The 15,628-nt window shown below is 42.8% G+C and overlaps 4 protein-coding genes across 11 annotated transcripts in view; 3 read left to right on the forward strand and 1 right to left on the reverse strand.

The window, feature by feature from the left end:
• Nucleotides 1–3,616, forward strand: part of LOC134073172 (protein MTSS 1-like) — a 42,142-nt gene extending 38,526 nt beyond the window's left edge. For all 7 annotated transcript variants that reach the window (XM_062530155.1, XM_062530160.1, XM_062530157.1 and 4 more), the window contains one exon: nt 917–3,616. In XM_062530155.1, the coding sequence (XP_062386139.1) occupies nt 917–1,518 (602 nt within the window). In that variant the 3' untranslated portion in view covers nt 1,519–3,616. The remainder of the gene's footprint in view (nt 1–916) is intronic.
• Nucleotides 3,617–3,674: 58 nt separating this feature from the next.
• ndufb9 (NADH:ubiquinone oxidoreductase subunit B9) lies at nt 3,675–6,726 on the reverse strand. The gene is made up of 4 exons (XM_062530164.1): nt 6,573–6,726; nt 4,756–4,948; nt 4,560–4,673; nt 3,675–4,038 (listed from the first exon to the last, which is right to left on the reverse strand). Exons 1-4 carry the CDS (start codon nt 6,656–6,658, stop codon nt 3,907–3,909), a joined length of 525 nt encoding a protein of 174 aa, XP_062386148.1. The 5' UTR covers nt 6,659–6,726; the 3' UTR covers nt 3,675–3,906.
• Nucleotides 6,727–6,918: 192 nt separating this feature from the next.
• Nucleotides 6,919–9,547, forward strand: tatdn1 (TatD DNase domain containing 1). The gene is made up of 12 exons (XM_062530163.1): nt 6,919–7,026; nt 7,311–7,376; nt 7,467–7,516; nt 7,598–7,661; nt 7,814–7,957; nt 8,157–8,199; nt 8,303–8,388; nt 8,492–8,532; nt 8,621–8,697; nt 8,782–8,852; nt 9,034–9,160; nt 9,328–9,547. Exons 1-12 carry the CDS (start codon nt 6,939–6,941, stop codon nt 9,428–9,430), a joined length of 960 nt encoding a protein of 319 aa, XP_062386147.1. The 5' UTR covers nt 6,919–6,938; the 3' UTR covers nt 9,431–9,547.
• Nucleotides 9,548–11,526: 1,979 nt separating this feature from the next.
• Nucleotides 11,527–15,598, forward strand: rnf139 (ring finger protein 139). 2 transcript variants are annotated; one of them, XM_062530166.1, is made up of 3 exons: nt 11,527–11,838; nt 12,655–14,520; nt 14,687–15,598. In XM_062530166.1, exons 1-2 carry the CDS (start codon nt 11,676–11,678, stop codon nt 14,508–14,510), a joined length of 2,019 nt encoding a protein of 672 aa, XP_062386150.1. In that variant the 5' UTR covers nt 11,527–11,675; the 3' UTR covers nt 14,511–14,520; nt 14,687–15,598. The 2 variants fall into 2 exon arrangements, with proteins under 2 accessions (XP_062386150.1, XP_062386149.1); XM_062530165.1 differs by having other exon boundaries at nt 12,655–15,598.
• The last annotated feature ends 30 nt before the right edge of the window (nt 15,599–15,628 follow it).

Consider the following 15,628-nt stretch of genomic DNA (forward strand, 5'->3'; position numbering starts at 1 on the left):
AGAGGGTAAAATGAACGATTCTCGTTGTCAATTAGACGTTTCTTTAGACAGAGCCACCTTCACTCCACTCGTGAGAATGTTATTGTTTGTGATTTGCGCAGGCTCGAAGTTTAGAATCTTTGGCGGTAAGAAATCGTGAAATAGATAAACAAAGGCAGAGCTGGCATTACTTTTTCTTTAAATTCAATGCTAAGTATATTTGAGAGATTGGCGCTGTAGGCTACTGTGTGTGTTTGAAACACTTATGAGCCTAATTATCTTGAAGTAGGCTAGTTAAATCAACACTGCAATTTTTCCCACTGATGCATGATATGGCAGCTATCAGACATCAGATGAAATATGGTTAGCCTGGGTGTTTTCAAATACTTGTATAGTTTGTGTGGCAGCCTATCACCTGTCTGAGAAGATTTTTTTTTATGGATATGGATAATAGGCTATGTTCTTAGTTTATATGCCAGTGTATACAATTCAATTGAATTGAACTGAATTTTACTCTGATTTTATCAAATATTGTTGGATACAATTATTTTGCGGCGTGTTATTTTATGCGGCCCCTGAAAACCCAGTGATTTTTCCATTCGGCCCTCTTGGTACTGAAGTTGAATAGCCCTGCTTTACACACTATCCATCTGCTGCACATGCCAGGCAGTCTCCTGTCCATGAAATAAGCCTAGTCTGAAGGGGTTTTTTTAGTGCAAACAATTAGTATATTTGTGTAATGAGCTTTAATAAGGTCTGTACATTTGATCTGGTATTCATTTTGTTTTCTTGAATTGTGATCTGATTTGCAAGCAATGTGTAGGACCCTCTGTTGTGAGCATAAGTTTGACATTGCCATGCCATATTTTGCCATATCATTTCTACGGTTACTGTATGGTTATATGTAACATCTCTATGCTTGTGTGTTCTGGTGCAGTGTCAGATTACGATTACTTCACTGTGGGTGGAGAGCAGGAAGTGGACCAGCAGGACTTCGACAAGTCCTCCACCATCCCGCGGAACAGCGACATAAGCCAGTCTTACCGCCGCATGTTCCAGTCCAAGCGGCCGGCCTCCACTGCAGGGCTGCCGTCCAACGCCGGCCCGGTCATCCTCACCCCGGGCGTGGCCACCATCCGCCGCACGCCCTCCTCCAAGCCCAACCTGCGCCGGCCGTCCGGCGGCGGCATGGGCCCCATCCCCATCCGCACGCCCATGGTGCCCGTCAAGACTCCCACCGTGCCCGAGTTCCCCGCCGGCCTGCCCTTCTGCGAGGAGAGCGAGACGTGTTCGCCCCCCACCACCAGCCCCGCTGGGTCGCCCACCGCAACGGCCACCGGGGCAGCAAACGCCGGCGGCAACAGCCCCACGTCTTCGCCGCTGGCGCACACTCCGGGCGCGGGGCCCCACGGCGACGCTAGCGCAGAGGCGGCCGACACGCAGAGCGGCCAGGGAGACAACATGCTCCTGGCCATCCGCCGAGGGGTGAAGCTGAAGAAGACCACGACCAACGACCGGTCGGCCCCGCGCATCGCCTGAAACCACACCCCCCCCCTACTGCATAAGCGTGGAAGCAGTAAGGTGGGGAATGGGGGTCTAAGATGTAGCAAAAGTTTGTGTTGAGGTATAAAATGACATTCGTGTCCATACCTGTAGCAGGAGGAAGGGAAATATGGGGTCAGGATGAGGTGACCTCAGAAATATATGTAGGTCTCAGAGAAGGGAGAGATTGGAGCATTTGATTTTAATATTTCCATGACTTTTCAGATTAGACGAAAAAAGGCTCTGTCTTTGTTTTGTACATAAATAATTCTAATTATATTTTGAAGTGTTATACAGTATGTTTATATGTTTCTCTTTTGTCATTGATGCTCCATTTGTAATCCCCATTTCTGAAAAAAAAGGTGCCAAAAGCCTCAAAGCTGAGCGTTTTTCAATAGTTTCATTTCACTTAATAGGATTTATCTTTTCTGTGAAAATGCCAGAGATTATGAAAAAGTAAAGCAATGACGAGAGTTAGGGTGGACAATCTACTAGATAGAACTGTTAAAACTGAAAGAAAAGTGCACTAGAGAACAGCCAGAACTGCGATATGGCATCATCTCTTAAAAACGTCCCTTATAAACTCATTTGATACGTCCCCGTAGCTTAACGTGCATGCCCAATCTGAAAGATTATTGTGGCCAGTCGCTTCTGAAGACACATACTTTAATTGACTGTGCAGTGTCAGGCAGTATTGTAAATAGAACACACAGTCTAAATAGTCGAGAAATAGACGACACACGTTTGTATGTTTCAACTGAAGTCTGGGTGAGACGCAAAAGTGTGTGAGTGTCTGGTGGATATTGAGCATCCCTTTCTGCCCATCGTGTCCATTTTTGTGTTCGTTACACTACACTTCACTGGAGTGATACACTTTGGTAAAAAGCCAAAGTGTAGATGAACCCAAGGATGTTTCAAAGACCCTCAACGCATGGTTAAACATTTCTTTTAAGTTTTCAGAAAAGGCCTCTCTAAAAGTAAAAATTTATACAGTATATGTTTCTTCAATGTAAGCTGAGCCCCTTGAGAGACATGCTGATGGGCCTTAGGATTAGTGACATGTTCCGTAGACAGTCAATTTCACGTTGCTCCACAGGAACTCCTTTAGTAACTTTGTTACAATCGTGGAGTCAGCCGTGATGGCGTACTATTCACTTCTGTTCACATACACTGGTGGTGTACACATTTTGGTTTGGGAAGCTCCTTCAGTTGAAGCTTTGTTTTTAAATAATTCTTGATATATATTTTTGCCCTTAACTTATTTCAACACATGAAGACTCCTGCGAGAACTGGTCTACAAAGACCCTACATTTTCCCAAGAACCACTGTAAATCCACCAAGTATTCAAAGCCATTACCTCATTGACGTAAGACTACAGCAGTCTAAAACAGTTTTCCCAAGGGAAGAGCTAGCTCAGCTACACTGTCGACATGAACTTTTCTCACAAAAGTATAAAGAAATGTATTTCTGCATGTTGCTTTCAGAGTATTAATGCGCATTACTTTAAAAAACTACAACTATTTATCCAAATAAATTCCCTCTTTCCCCCGCTCACCACATCCCCATTTTAGAGCCGTTGAATATATTGTGCAGCGACTGAGGTCTGTGCTGTTGTCCCAGAAAAAGCGGACCTCTATAATGTGCGTAGAACAGAGTAGCTGATGCGACATGCATATGACGCTGACATTATGAACTGTCTGCACCTGTGTGATTTCCTGTCTTGATTACAACATAAGTGGTTTATTATAAATGTCAAACAACTCTAGCTGTAACTATGTGTTGTTTTCTTTTTTCCAGAGTACAGCTGTTTAGATAAGTTGCCAAAATGTTCCCTTTGTAAAATAACCCAGATGTTCAAAACGCATAGGTTTGGTGTTTTTAACCCGTTGTTGAAAGCAGATGGTCAAACTTCAGGATTTCTTAGACACTGTTGCTAATGCTTGCTTCAGTATCATGTCTGTGTATGAAGAGTTGACTTTTTGTTTATATGTTTTATATCCTGTCTCCTCTGACCTTTCAAAGATGGTTCCTGTTTCTGTAGTTCTATCCCCTCTCTCTGTCAAACAGTTTTCAGCTTACAATAAAGGTGTTGAAAAGAAAACCTTTGGTATTACTACTTCTATCCATGACCACAAAAATATAACTAGCCAGAGTTATGTAGGATTGTACAATATACATTTATTTATCATTTCTTCAACTCATTCACCAGTTAACAGAAATAACAGGTGTTAATACAGGTTTCTAAAGGTAAGTGGCGGTGTTCTCACTCTGACCAAACTGGTAAATGATCGTTACCTTTGCTCAGGGCCAGTGTCATGGTTTGAAATGCACCCTAGTCTCAAGACATGCAATGGCAAAGTCACTGGCCAGCTCCGATCTGCACTCTTATGTGGGACGCTCCCTGGGGCGGGTGACGTACTGCCACCACAGAGGGGGGAGGTCTCCTTCCCTCCTGGCTGGAGGAAGGGCCTCACTCTTGGGTCCATCAGCAGGGGTCTCCTCCTGCAGCTGCTGGACCTGAAGCACACACAGAGAGATGATCTTTACTATATAGCAGTACTGGAGCAGTCTGGCTATCACCATACTAAGGCTCAATCTTTTAAGATTGAACATTAGTCTGTGGGAAGTCGGTTTTATTTCAACTGAACAAGAGGCGTGATCAATGGACATAGTCCAAATGTACACTTTTGGATAGACTTTCAACCAATCAGACCAATGATCCGAATGTGCCTTTTGGATAAGCTAGTTTGTGATTGGACCCAGAAGATGTGGACAGGAAGCAGGATCGAGATAGATGTGCAAGTTTCCACCCTGAGCTGCAGGTCAAAATCCAAACTCCGGCAGATCAGGCCGGGTTAACCCAGCCTAGTACTGGAGGGTAATTTGTTGAAACAAGAATTTCAATATTAATTAGGCCTACACATTTTCTCCTGTGCATGTTATCTACAGAAAGTTATGGCGCCAAATTCACAAATATAATGTTTAGTTCTATTCTCTCACTGCCTGTCTAGTGATGATGAGCAGTCATGTGGGCATACCTCTCTTTCCCAAGACAGAGCACGGAGTTTCTTCCACTGCTCCCTCTTGGAGAAATAGTCTGGATACATGGCTTTTTCAGAGGGATGCCAATGATCCAAACACCATTCAGGGACCTGCAAAATCATGGAATGGGAAGTTATACTATGCACAGAGGGCCCCAACAATGTCTTGAGTCACTAACAGCGTGATAATTACCTTATAGCACTCATATCTCTCATAAGAAGTCCCTCCAGGAGAGTCTGGGAAGAGGTAGGGCTGAGGATGTTGGTTAGTCCAGAATTCCTCCTCTCCAGATTTAAGCATCAAAGTGGCTTTAGCCATGTCCTTCTCACTCCTGTTTTCATCAAACCGTGCCCTCAGCAGACAAGCATAGAAGCGATATTTGTCCCTATAAAAAGATTACACACATTGTTAAGACACAATGTTACCGTTGAAGCTAATTGAATTAAAGCGGCGAATCGTTGTCGTGTCCACTACGGCAGTGGTTCTCACTTTTCTGGCTCATGGCACCCCCTAAACATATTTCTCTCCATCCATGGAACCCCTATTTTTTGTTCTTACTTTTTACTCTCAACCCTCTCTGTGCATTGTTTGTTCTTCTGTGCCATTTTATTTAACATTGTGATATGTTGGATAGGCCATAAGTGCTTTTATTGTAAGCATTACGATGAGAAGGTGATGTTTATCTGATTTCTGTTTTATTCAATTGAACCTCTCTCTTTAATTCAACTCATTTCAAAGAACTGAACAGAATATGAAAAGAAATATCAGGAATAGGCCTTCAACTAAAGTGCATAAAACTTCTTTACCTCGATCACAAATGTATTTTGGAATTGATATTATGTTTTTTTTTTTTTTTTTTTTAATATGTCAATGAATTACCAAGCCTTGGACTGTTCTGCGACACCCCCGAGCATGCGTCACAGCACCTACTTTGAAAAACATTGTACTAATGAGCCACTAACACTGTCACTCTCAGAGATAGACATTTTCTGCCGATTTCCTTGAGCCAGAGCGGGTTGGTTGGTACCATCTGAGGGGAATTTGGCTAGGTGTGCCACCCTAGAGTTAAAAAATATGATTGGGTTGTAGCTGTTTGCATGTTATCACTATATAATATTAAGTTACATTTATATAGGGCTTTTCTCAACACTCAAGGTCACTCTACACAAGTCAAAACAAAACAAAAACAACAGGGGGAAAGGGTAAAGAGTGGCAAATCTGCAGTGGCGGAAGATAAGAACATATGAAACAGAGAGGTCTAGAGATGAGATTTGGTGAAAGGATGGGAAGAGGAATCTGGGAGGTATAATGTAGTACTATATCCCTTGGCAGGGATGAAAAACAAAAATAATTGAACCTGGCTTAATTCAGTGATTCGTTTTCTGCAGTTGAACTGTAATGTCTTGCACATTTCAATAGATAATGGCTAATTTATGTACACATACAATTTCAGACAACCTGCAACACAAAACATTGACTTTGCAAATAATCAACTGTGCAAGTTTTATGGGGATATCTATGAGCTAAGATTTTTAACCTGTTCACTTGATGAAATATCCCTGCATACACATACACGTAAACAGAGTGATAAAACACAAACAGCTACCCAAATGCAATGCTGACATGTATTCCAGGGTGGTAACATTATACGGTTATAACGTTATACCTTGTCAAAATCAAAGTGACACTTCCCCTCGAATGGTAACGATTGCCAAAGGGAAGGGTTTATGTTATTATGATGACATGATTTACTGAATCGGCGGTGATGGTATGAGACAAAAGTGATTAAAAGCATGAATGGAAGAGCGTCAGGTGTTTAAGTTTCAACTTAATGTAGTAGCAGCTATGACCATAGACTGAGTATGACCGATTGGCCTCTTGCTTGCAAATCGTAGGCTACTGACGTTAGCTAACCTAGCTAGCAAGCTTGCAAACATTACTGTTACCTTCCCACGAAGGCCAATCAAACTGAACCTTCTTTATGGACGTTATCAAAAGTCGCTACTTACCTAAACACACACCACGATTCGAGGTGCCTTAAAGACTTTTTGTAAAGTCTGAGCACCTTTTGCTGGTGTGTAAGATACGCAGCCATAGCCTCTGTCCCCTGTCACCTTCTCGACGACGAGCGAACGGAATTCTGGGATCATGGAGGATGTTTGCAACTTGTTAGTTCGTTTTGTTTGTAGTATGTGCGCAGCAAAAAATATTTTTCATTTTAGTATATATTCAAATTGGATTCAGCAACATTTATTATTATTGCCGTAATATGGTCAGAGCTTGCATGCTCTGTCCATAGGTTTGGGACAGTTTTAATAAAACCAGACTTAATTGTAGGCTACGCATCTACTACACTACTTACGGTTTGTGGAATTATGGGAGTTGCCAGGTTTGCATGTGGAGTGCGTTTCTACAGCCTGTCCAGAATTAATTGTACCGTCATGGCTAGTTTAAAATGCATTGGTAAGTAGATATGTTGATATGACATTAAATAAGTGTGCTAAACAATGTGCGACAAACTCAGTTTAAATGCTCACAAGTTCGTATGCAAACAACGGCTCAGTGAATGTCGCGGTCGCTAACGTTAGCTAGAGTGTCTGATGTGATTCCCAGTTGTTACTCTTCACAATGACTTCCATAACATCATTTATTCAAAATGACAACAAAGCGCAAGTGCATTCAAGCTACGGATTAGGGATTCCTTAGCTATGCATTACTACTGCATCACGTGTCTTTATCTCTTACAGATATTGGGATAAATTTGACAGATCCCATGTTTCGGGGAATCTACAGAGAAAAGAAGAAACACGAAGGTATGCTGCTTCTTCTATCTTTAACATATTCAGTAGCATGTTTCTGAATATCTGGATAACCCCATGATCACTTGCTGCTTATATTTGCAGATGACTTTGACCAAATTATCGAGAGAGCAATCAGTGTTGGGGTGAAAAAGGTAATCCTAGACGAGGCAGATATGAATTAACACCATTAAGGCTACATAAAACACTAATGCCGCAACATTTATTGTGTGCAGTTCATGATTACAGGAGGAAACCTTGAGGACAGTAAGGTGGCCCTCAAGATGGCAGAGTCCAGAGGTTTGATCTAGTTTCTTCTAGTCTGTATTGACTAATGACTCTGCCCTGATTTTACACACATTTAGAGAAAAGTCACACAATATTTGTATGTTTTAATCCAGTTTGCCTTATTGCTCCTTTCACTAAGTACCCATTCTCCATATTTTGACCAGATGAATTTTACAGCACTGTAGGTTGTCATCCAACACGCTGTAGTGAGTTTGAGCAGAACGGCCCAGATCAGTACTTTGGATCTCTGAGGGAACTAGCGGTGTCAAACAAAAACAAAGTGGTGGCTATCGGAGAATGTGGTCTTGGTGAGTAACAGTCTGATCCACTTTGTGTACTACTACTCTATTAGTTACCAGTATGTCTGTCAGCTATAATGTGCACAATACTTTGACCAGCATTTGAGACCCATGTTTAGGTAAGGGTGAACATCTTTCAATCTGACTATAGAGTGGATGTTACATCATTGATATATTGATCTATATTTTCCTATGCTCCAAATCACAGATTTTGATAGGCTGGAATTCTGCCCAAAGGAAACACAACTTGTGTAAGCTTTTTGTAACATATTTCAAAGCACACAATGTGACCTTACATGTATGCTAGAGAAACATTCAGGTCCCCTAACATGCTTTCTTGATTTGGTTTGGCAGATATTTTGAGAAGCAGTTTGATTTGGCTGAAGAAACCAAGCTGCCCATGTTCCTCCACTGTAGAAACTCGCATAAGGAATTTATTGGTATTGCCATTACACTACTAAGTTATTACTATGACACTACTCTCTCTTTGATTTTTGATTGGAGCAGAGAGTTGATCTATTCTATACCCTCCTCTATTCGCAGAAATCATGAAGCGAAACAGGGACAGATGTGTTGGAGGTGTGGTAAGAAAATATCCATACATGTTATGTTTCTGTGGTATTGAATCCTACTCCTTCATACTCAAACTCTTTTGTTTTTTCACCACTATAGGTGCATTCTTTTGATGGAACCAAAGAGGATGCTGCGGCCCTCGTTGACTTAGATTTATACATTGGTATTAATGGCTGGTGAGAGTTGTTCTCTTTTCATAGATAACTGTATTAGATTTAGGCACGACTTTATCTAAAAGCTAACTGGACTTTCTATTTCAGCTCTCTGAAAACAGAAGCAAATGTGGAGGCTATGAAGTCCATCCCCTCTGAAAGGCTGATGATCGAAACAGGTCTTTTTTTATATATAAAAAATCTTTAAATTATAATAATAGAATTTACCTAATTTAAAAATAGCAGCCTGAGTTTGATCTGACAGTTAAGTAATATAAAATCATATGATATTGTTATCAAAATGATATGGAGTAAGAACAATCTAATTTCATATGGTGATGGATTTCTTCCCTCTTGCAGATGCTCCGTGGTGTGGTGTGAAAAATACACATGCAGGTGCAAAGCTCATCAAAACTACTTTTCCCACCAAGAAGAAATGGGAAGCTGGGCATTGCCTCAAGGACCGTAATGAGCCATGCCATATAATGTAAGTCAAATTTAGGTTCTAGTTAGCTTAAATTACACAGATTGAAGAGAATGTTGTTGTGAAAAAAAGGTTGTGTGTCTGTGTTCCTAGACAGACTCTTTTTTTGCATTATTTCATTCCATTTTTTAATAATTTGTGCTTTAAGTCTTATTCCACCTCGTTTTCAGACAAGTTCTAGAGATCATGGCTGCAGCAAGGAATGAGGACCCATTGGAGCTGGCTAATACTGTTTACAACAACACAATGAAAGTTTTCTTTTCAAGGAGCTAATGACGTTCACGATGTCTTACAGTGAATTCATTCACAAATGTATCAGATTGATGCCAGTCTATTTGTCAGTAAGAAAATGCTTCTGAAGTACAAAAAAATATAAATAAATATGGTGGTATTTTATATGTGAAAACCTGCCTCTTGATGGTTTTATTTACAACCCCAAACCCAAAAACAGAATATATTAATCTGCAAATGTCTTAAACTCATATTTAGTTGCAAAATGTTGAAATGACAAATTTGACAATTAAATGCAAATATGTCGTTTTGAATGTTTTTTAAAAAAGGTTGGGACGGAGGTAACAAAATACTGGAAAAGTGTGTAATGAAGAAAATAAAAGGAGGAATGTTTCGCAACTAATTAGGGTAACTACTAACACGATTGAGTAAAACATTCATAGAATCCAGAGAAATCTTTGCAAACAAGGAATACAGCTGAAAAATAATATCGGGTGGCAGTGGTCTTTTGGACCTCAGATGGCTCTGCATCAAAACCAGACCTGTCATGGTATGGGCTCAGGAAAACCTTTGATAACCACCATCTATGACACATTGTGCACAGTTTGATACTCAATTCAACAACTGCAGCCAAAATTGAGACCTGATACAGAAAATACCACCGTCTCGGCCTGAGGCTGAGGCTTGTTTAATATGGACAGAGGCAACGTGGAAAAAACTCATTTTTGGAAATCAGGGCCAATCCAAGTATCCAATCTATCCAACTTGTTTTAATGCTCAGTTCGAAACCCACCATCTATGACATTGTGGAGGAGCATTAGCTCCTCATCTGACATTTGGCAAAGCAATCAATTCTGAATGATGTATACAGGTGTTGAGCAACTTATACTGCCATCCAGGCAATGTCTTTTTCCAGGGAAGACCTTGAATATTTCAGGAAAATAATGCCAAAATGAATTCTGCACATATTTTTGGAAGAGTCCAGGTAGGGCCTACTGTCTGCAGTCCAGGCTTGTCAAATTAGGTGCATTATAATTAAATACTGTAAGGATACCAAATACAGTGAGCAACTGAAATCGGGGAGTAATGGGACAACATTTCATTCATTTATCATGCAAAGATGACCACCACATATAGAGATGTCCGAACTACAGATAAACATAATCTGAGGAAAAACATGGTCACAGTAATCCTATAATATGGATCATTGCATAATACATGGTTCATGAACATTATTTTTTAACCATTTGAGTTGACATTATTTAACCAAAGGCAGATTAAAGATCTCTTAGAGATCTCCAACTCATTATCATCCCGGCCCACATCAGCATTATGGTTGCCCCCAATGGGCTGGTTGTAACTCATAGTGTCATCATATTTATAACATTAGCAGATTTCCCAGTGTAGGGCCTACAACTATTTATAGTGTACATAGGCTACAGTGTCTACTCTAAAAAGCAACCTCTCACGGGCCATATAAACAAATGTGGCAGTCTGCTTTCGGCCTGTGGGCCTTGAGCATAACAGGTCACTTTGAGCCTGATTTGTGGAATGTAAAAAATTCATTGATGAGGAGAACAACCTTTCACGTGGGCCATAAGAGATGTTGGCACAGAACAGAGACCTCTGAGAAGAAAATACACAGATACACAAATGGACCTGACTTCAGAGTCCAGTCTTAGCTGTAGCTTATGTTACTTGAATGCCACGTCATACACAAATGAACACACATGTAGGCTACACCATTGATTCGCCAGTGATTTTCAATGAACTTTTCCTTTTCAATATACTGTAGCCAATAAAATCATTTTCAAGGTGCCTGAGTGGTCAGTCAAACTTAGAAGTGGGCTACTATCTTACCAAAAGAATGAGGGGATAACAATGCCATTGTAAAAATGTCCCACCCAGTTGCATCACCTCTAGTTAAAATCTGTTAAGACATTGACTTCCAACCAACGACCCCAATCCCATAATATCAACAGTAAAGATATCATCAGACCTGTATCAGACCCTGATCAGACCCCTCACCCCACCACCAACTAACAAAGTGCATGTCAAAAGTTGCATGGCCACACCTTACGTCGAATCGACGTCACGTAGAATTCAAAAGCGCCACTTACTTCCGCGTTCTTCGCATAGCAACAGGAGGAAAGCGAAGATGGCGGATCATGGGGATCCGGTAAAATAACGTGTCCGAAGTAGTAACAAGCGACGGTCTCTTGAAAACCGACGTTATTGGAATATCCTTTTCGAAAGACGAAGTCCCTCTGGGACAGCGGCCTGTGCCATGGCGTCAACTAACGTCCGAATCGGTCAACAGGCCCTGGCCGTACTGGATGTGGCACTCCGCGTACCGTGCATCTTTATTATCGACGCCATTTTTAATTCTTACCATGATCCTGGGACTGGATGGGCCGGGACAGCTGGGAGGGTTTTAATAAGAGTTTTTGGTAAGATACTTGAATGTCATATTTGTTAAACCACTACATAATGGCATAAAACTAACTATCTGTAGCTAACTGCTAATGTTATTCTTCCTTCACTGGATGCTTGCTAACATTAGCTTCATAGCATTAGCTAGCCCCTAACGTTAGTCAGTCGCGACACCTGTCAAAATGAGCTTCGGCCTTCACTCCCTCCAAAGCCGATTTGCTAGCGATAACAACCTTGGCCCTTGTTTTCCAGGCTAATTAAAACCAGTTTTCCTCTCGGTTGGCCAGGTTATTATGTGGTTGGAAAGTAACTCGGGTAACGTTAGCCTGTGAATTAGCGCTTGGGGGAATGTTTCGATAAGTAGCTTGCTAATCAACTTGCATAACAGAAAAGTATTAGCCAACCAGGTAACGTTGACAGGTCATCACAATCCACGTTTACTGTAACGTTACAGTTAAATGTTCAGGACAAAAGGACATCAGTTTGAAACACTAAGACACACACTTACTTTGATCGCAGATGTTTATATTGCTTTACAAACTATTATTTTGTTGTAATGAATTGTTAAATGTGAGGACTATCGTGGTGAAATGTTTAATTGTTAATGTTTATTTAAGTATATGCATCTGAAAAGTTGTATGAACATTGGTAAACAATATTAAATAAACAGTGATAGTCGGCATAGTAATTCAAAATGATATAGTATGTATAATCCACACACACATACATGTATGCATTAACATCAATTTCAGTTTCTCTAGTTAAAGACAAATGCATAATATATGCTGCCCCTCAGTTTAACTTATACATTTAAATGTGCTTTCCCCCCCCAGGTATTTTGGTATCCAGCGTTGTGCTGGTCCTCTCCCAGAAGGCCCTGTTCAAGTTTTATACACTGTTCTTCGCCGTGATGCTGGGCGCCGTGGCTGTCATGATTAACTACTATGCCACGTCACACATAGACTTCTACAGTGCCTACTACAAAGCGGCATTGGGCTTCCGGCTGCTTCCGCGCAACGGCCCCACACTCTGGCTGGGCATGGCGGTGGTGCAGCTGCTCTTCGCCCTGGGCTACGTGGTGCTGCTCAACGTCCAGTCCATGTTTGCGGCGCTGGTGTTCGTGGACATCATGATCCCACTGTGGGGCCTGATTATCGAGCTGCCGGTGGACGTGCGGCAGCTGGTGGCCGTGGCCTCGGGCTTCGTGCTGGCGCTCAACACGGCCGCCTGCTTGCTGCTCAAGCTCAAGTGGTTCTACTACTCGTGCCGCTACGTTTACCTGCTGCTGCGCCACATGTACCGCATCTACGGCGTGCAGCTGCTGCTGGAGGACACCTGGAAGCGCATCCGCTTCCCAGACGTGCTGCGGGTCTTCTGGCTGACGCGCATGACCGCCCAGGCGGTCATCCTGGTCTACGTGGTGAAGGTGGTGCGCCACGAGAGCGGCCAGCAGGCCACGCTGACGTGGGACGTGTGCTGGGACCTGTTCAGCAACCTGATCATCAGCGGCTGCGACTCCACGCTCACCGTGCTGGGCATGAGCGCCGTCATCTCCTCGATGGCACACTACCTGGGCCTGAGCATCCTGGCCTTCATCGGCTCCACCGAGGAGGAGGACAAGCGGCTGGGCTTCGTGGCGCCCGTGCTCTTCTTCATCCTGGCGCTGCAGACGGGCCTGAGCGGCCTGGACCCCGAGGAACGCCTGGTGCGGCTGAGCCGCAACATGTGCCTGCTGCTGACCGCCATCCTGCACTTCATCCACGGCATGACGGACCCCGTGCTCATGTCGCTCAGCGCCTCGCACGTGCTGTCCGTGCGACGCCACCTGCCCGTCCTGCTGGTGTCCCTGGCACTCTTTGTGCTGCCGGTGGCCCTCAGCTATGCCCTTTGGCACCACTACGCCCTGAACACGTGGCTGTTCGCCGTGACGGCCTTCTGTGTGGAGCTGTGCCTCAAGGTGGTGGTGTCGCTGACGGTGTACACGCTCTTCATGGTGGACGGCTATCACAACGTCCTGTGGGAGCGGCTGGACGACTACGTTTACTACGTGCGGTCCTCGGGCAACGTCATCGAGTTCATCTTTGGCGTCATCATGTTCGGCAACGGCGCCTACACCATGATGTTCGAGTCGGGGAGCAAGATCCGCGCCTGCATGATGTGCCTGCACGCCTACTTCAACATCTACCTGCAAGCCAAGAACGGCTGGAAGACCTTCATCAACCGCCGCACAGCAGTCAAAAAGATCAACTCCCTGCCAGAGGTCAAGGGTTCGCAGCTGGACGACATCGAGGACGTGTGCGCCATCTGCTACCAAGAGTTCGCCACCTCGGCGCGCATCACGCCCTGCCACCACTACTTCCACGCGCTCTGCTTGCGCAAGTGGCTCTACATCCAGGACACCTGTCCCATGTGCCACCAGAAAGTCTACATCGAGGACGATGCGCGAGACAGGGCGGCGTTCTCCAACAACAATGGCTACGCAGACCCCGGGGAGGACCCGGACGAGTTTGCAGCCCCGGGCAGGGCTGATGGGGCAGCGGCCGCAGCAGGCGGGGCAGATCCTGACAATGAGCTGCTGGAAGACAATGACAGTATAGAATACGACGAAGACGAGTGGGGGACACTAAACGGAGGCACACCCATAGAGGAGGACTACATTAATGATGATACAGATTCCAATGGCGATTGATTTATGAATAGTAGGCTATGAAAATATTTTTTAAATATATATATGTATATATATTTGTATATATATATATATATATATATATATTTAAGTTATACCATCTTAATTTTTGTCAACATCAGGGATGTCATTTATTTGTCTCCTTTTAGTTTTGTTTTGTTTGTGTTTGTTTCTCAAAGGGCTTGTGGAGGTTTATGGTGTGAGTGCCTATACGAAGTGGGTGGAGGCTTTGAGTTCAGCGAGAGACGCACATTCCTTTTCTACTTCTCCTTCCTCCTCCTCTTAGGGATGCCATGGGGGTTTGTGTGTGTTTGTGTGTGTGTGTGCGCGCGTGTGTGTGTTTGTGTGTGCTTTGAGTCTGTCGACGACTCAAAGGGAGATGGAGAAAACAGAACGAGAGGTCTGATTAAACGTGACATGCTACTGTAATCACTGATATACCTCTGTCATTACTACTGGTCTCTTGTGTGACCTTGCTTAAATCTGTGTACATTGTTGTACATGTAATTTAAAAAAAAAAAAAACATACTCTTTCCCTTGGAAAAGAGGAGGCTGTATTACAATGGATGTTTTTCAAAAGCCACTGGACGTTTGGCTGTTGGTGTGAGAAAAACTGCAGCCTCCACGCTGCATTGACTCAGACCATATCTGTGTTAAAGCATCAATCTCTGCATTTCAACTGGACAGTTCCGTCAGCGATCTGTTGAAGGCAACCACTGCTATTGGTATTTTATTGTTTCATTTGCAATCGTGCATTTTTGGTTTCCATTTAGAATTTGGCACATTGGCTGACTGAGGGAGAGCAAGACATGCAAGATGCTATTTAAAAATTAATAATAATAATAATTTAATGCAACAGGCAGAGAAACTGGTGAATTAATGGTGGGAAATTATGTGCGTGCTGATCTAGGTTATTCTAATCAGGAAGTGAAAATAATTTGATTTATTCTGTGGAATAGTTGTGCTTTCACTTTCTGTCAATGAAGGAATTTTATGATTCATCTTTTTTTTTTGCTTTTGAAAAGGTGCAAATGTTAATTTTGCCTTTTGCTTTAAAGATGATGTAAATAAAAAATAATCTTTAATAGTGATCTGATTGTTTTGTTGTTGATTTTAATGCA

Source organism: Sardina pilchardus, chromosome 24, assembly GCF_963854185.1.
Source record: "Sardina pilchardus chromosome 24, fSarPil1.1, whole genome shotgun sequence".
Taxonomy (NCBI): domain Eukaryota; kingdom Metazoa; phylum Chordata; class Actinopteri; order Clupeiformes; family Clupeidae; genus Sardina; species Sardina pilchardus.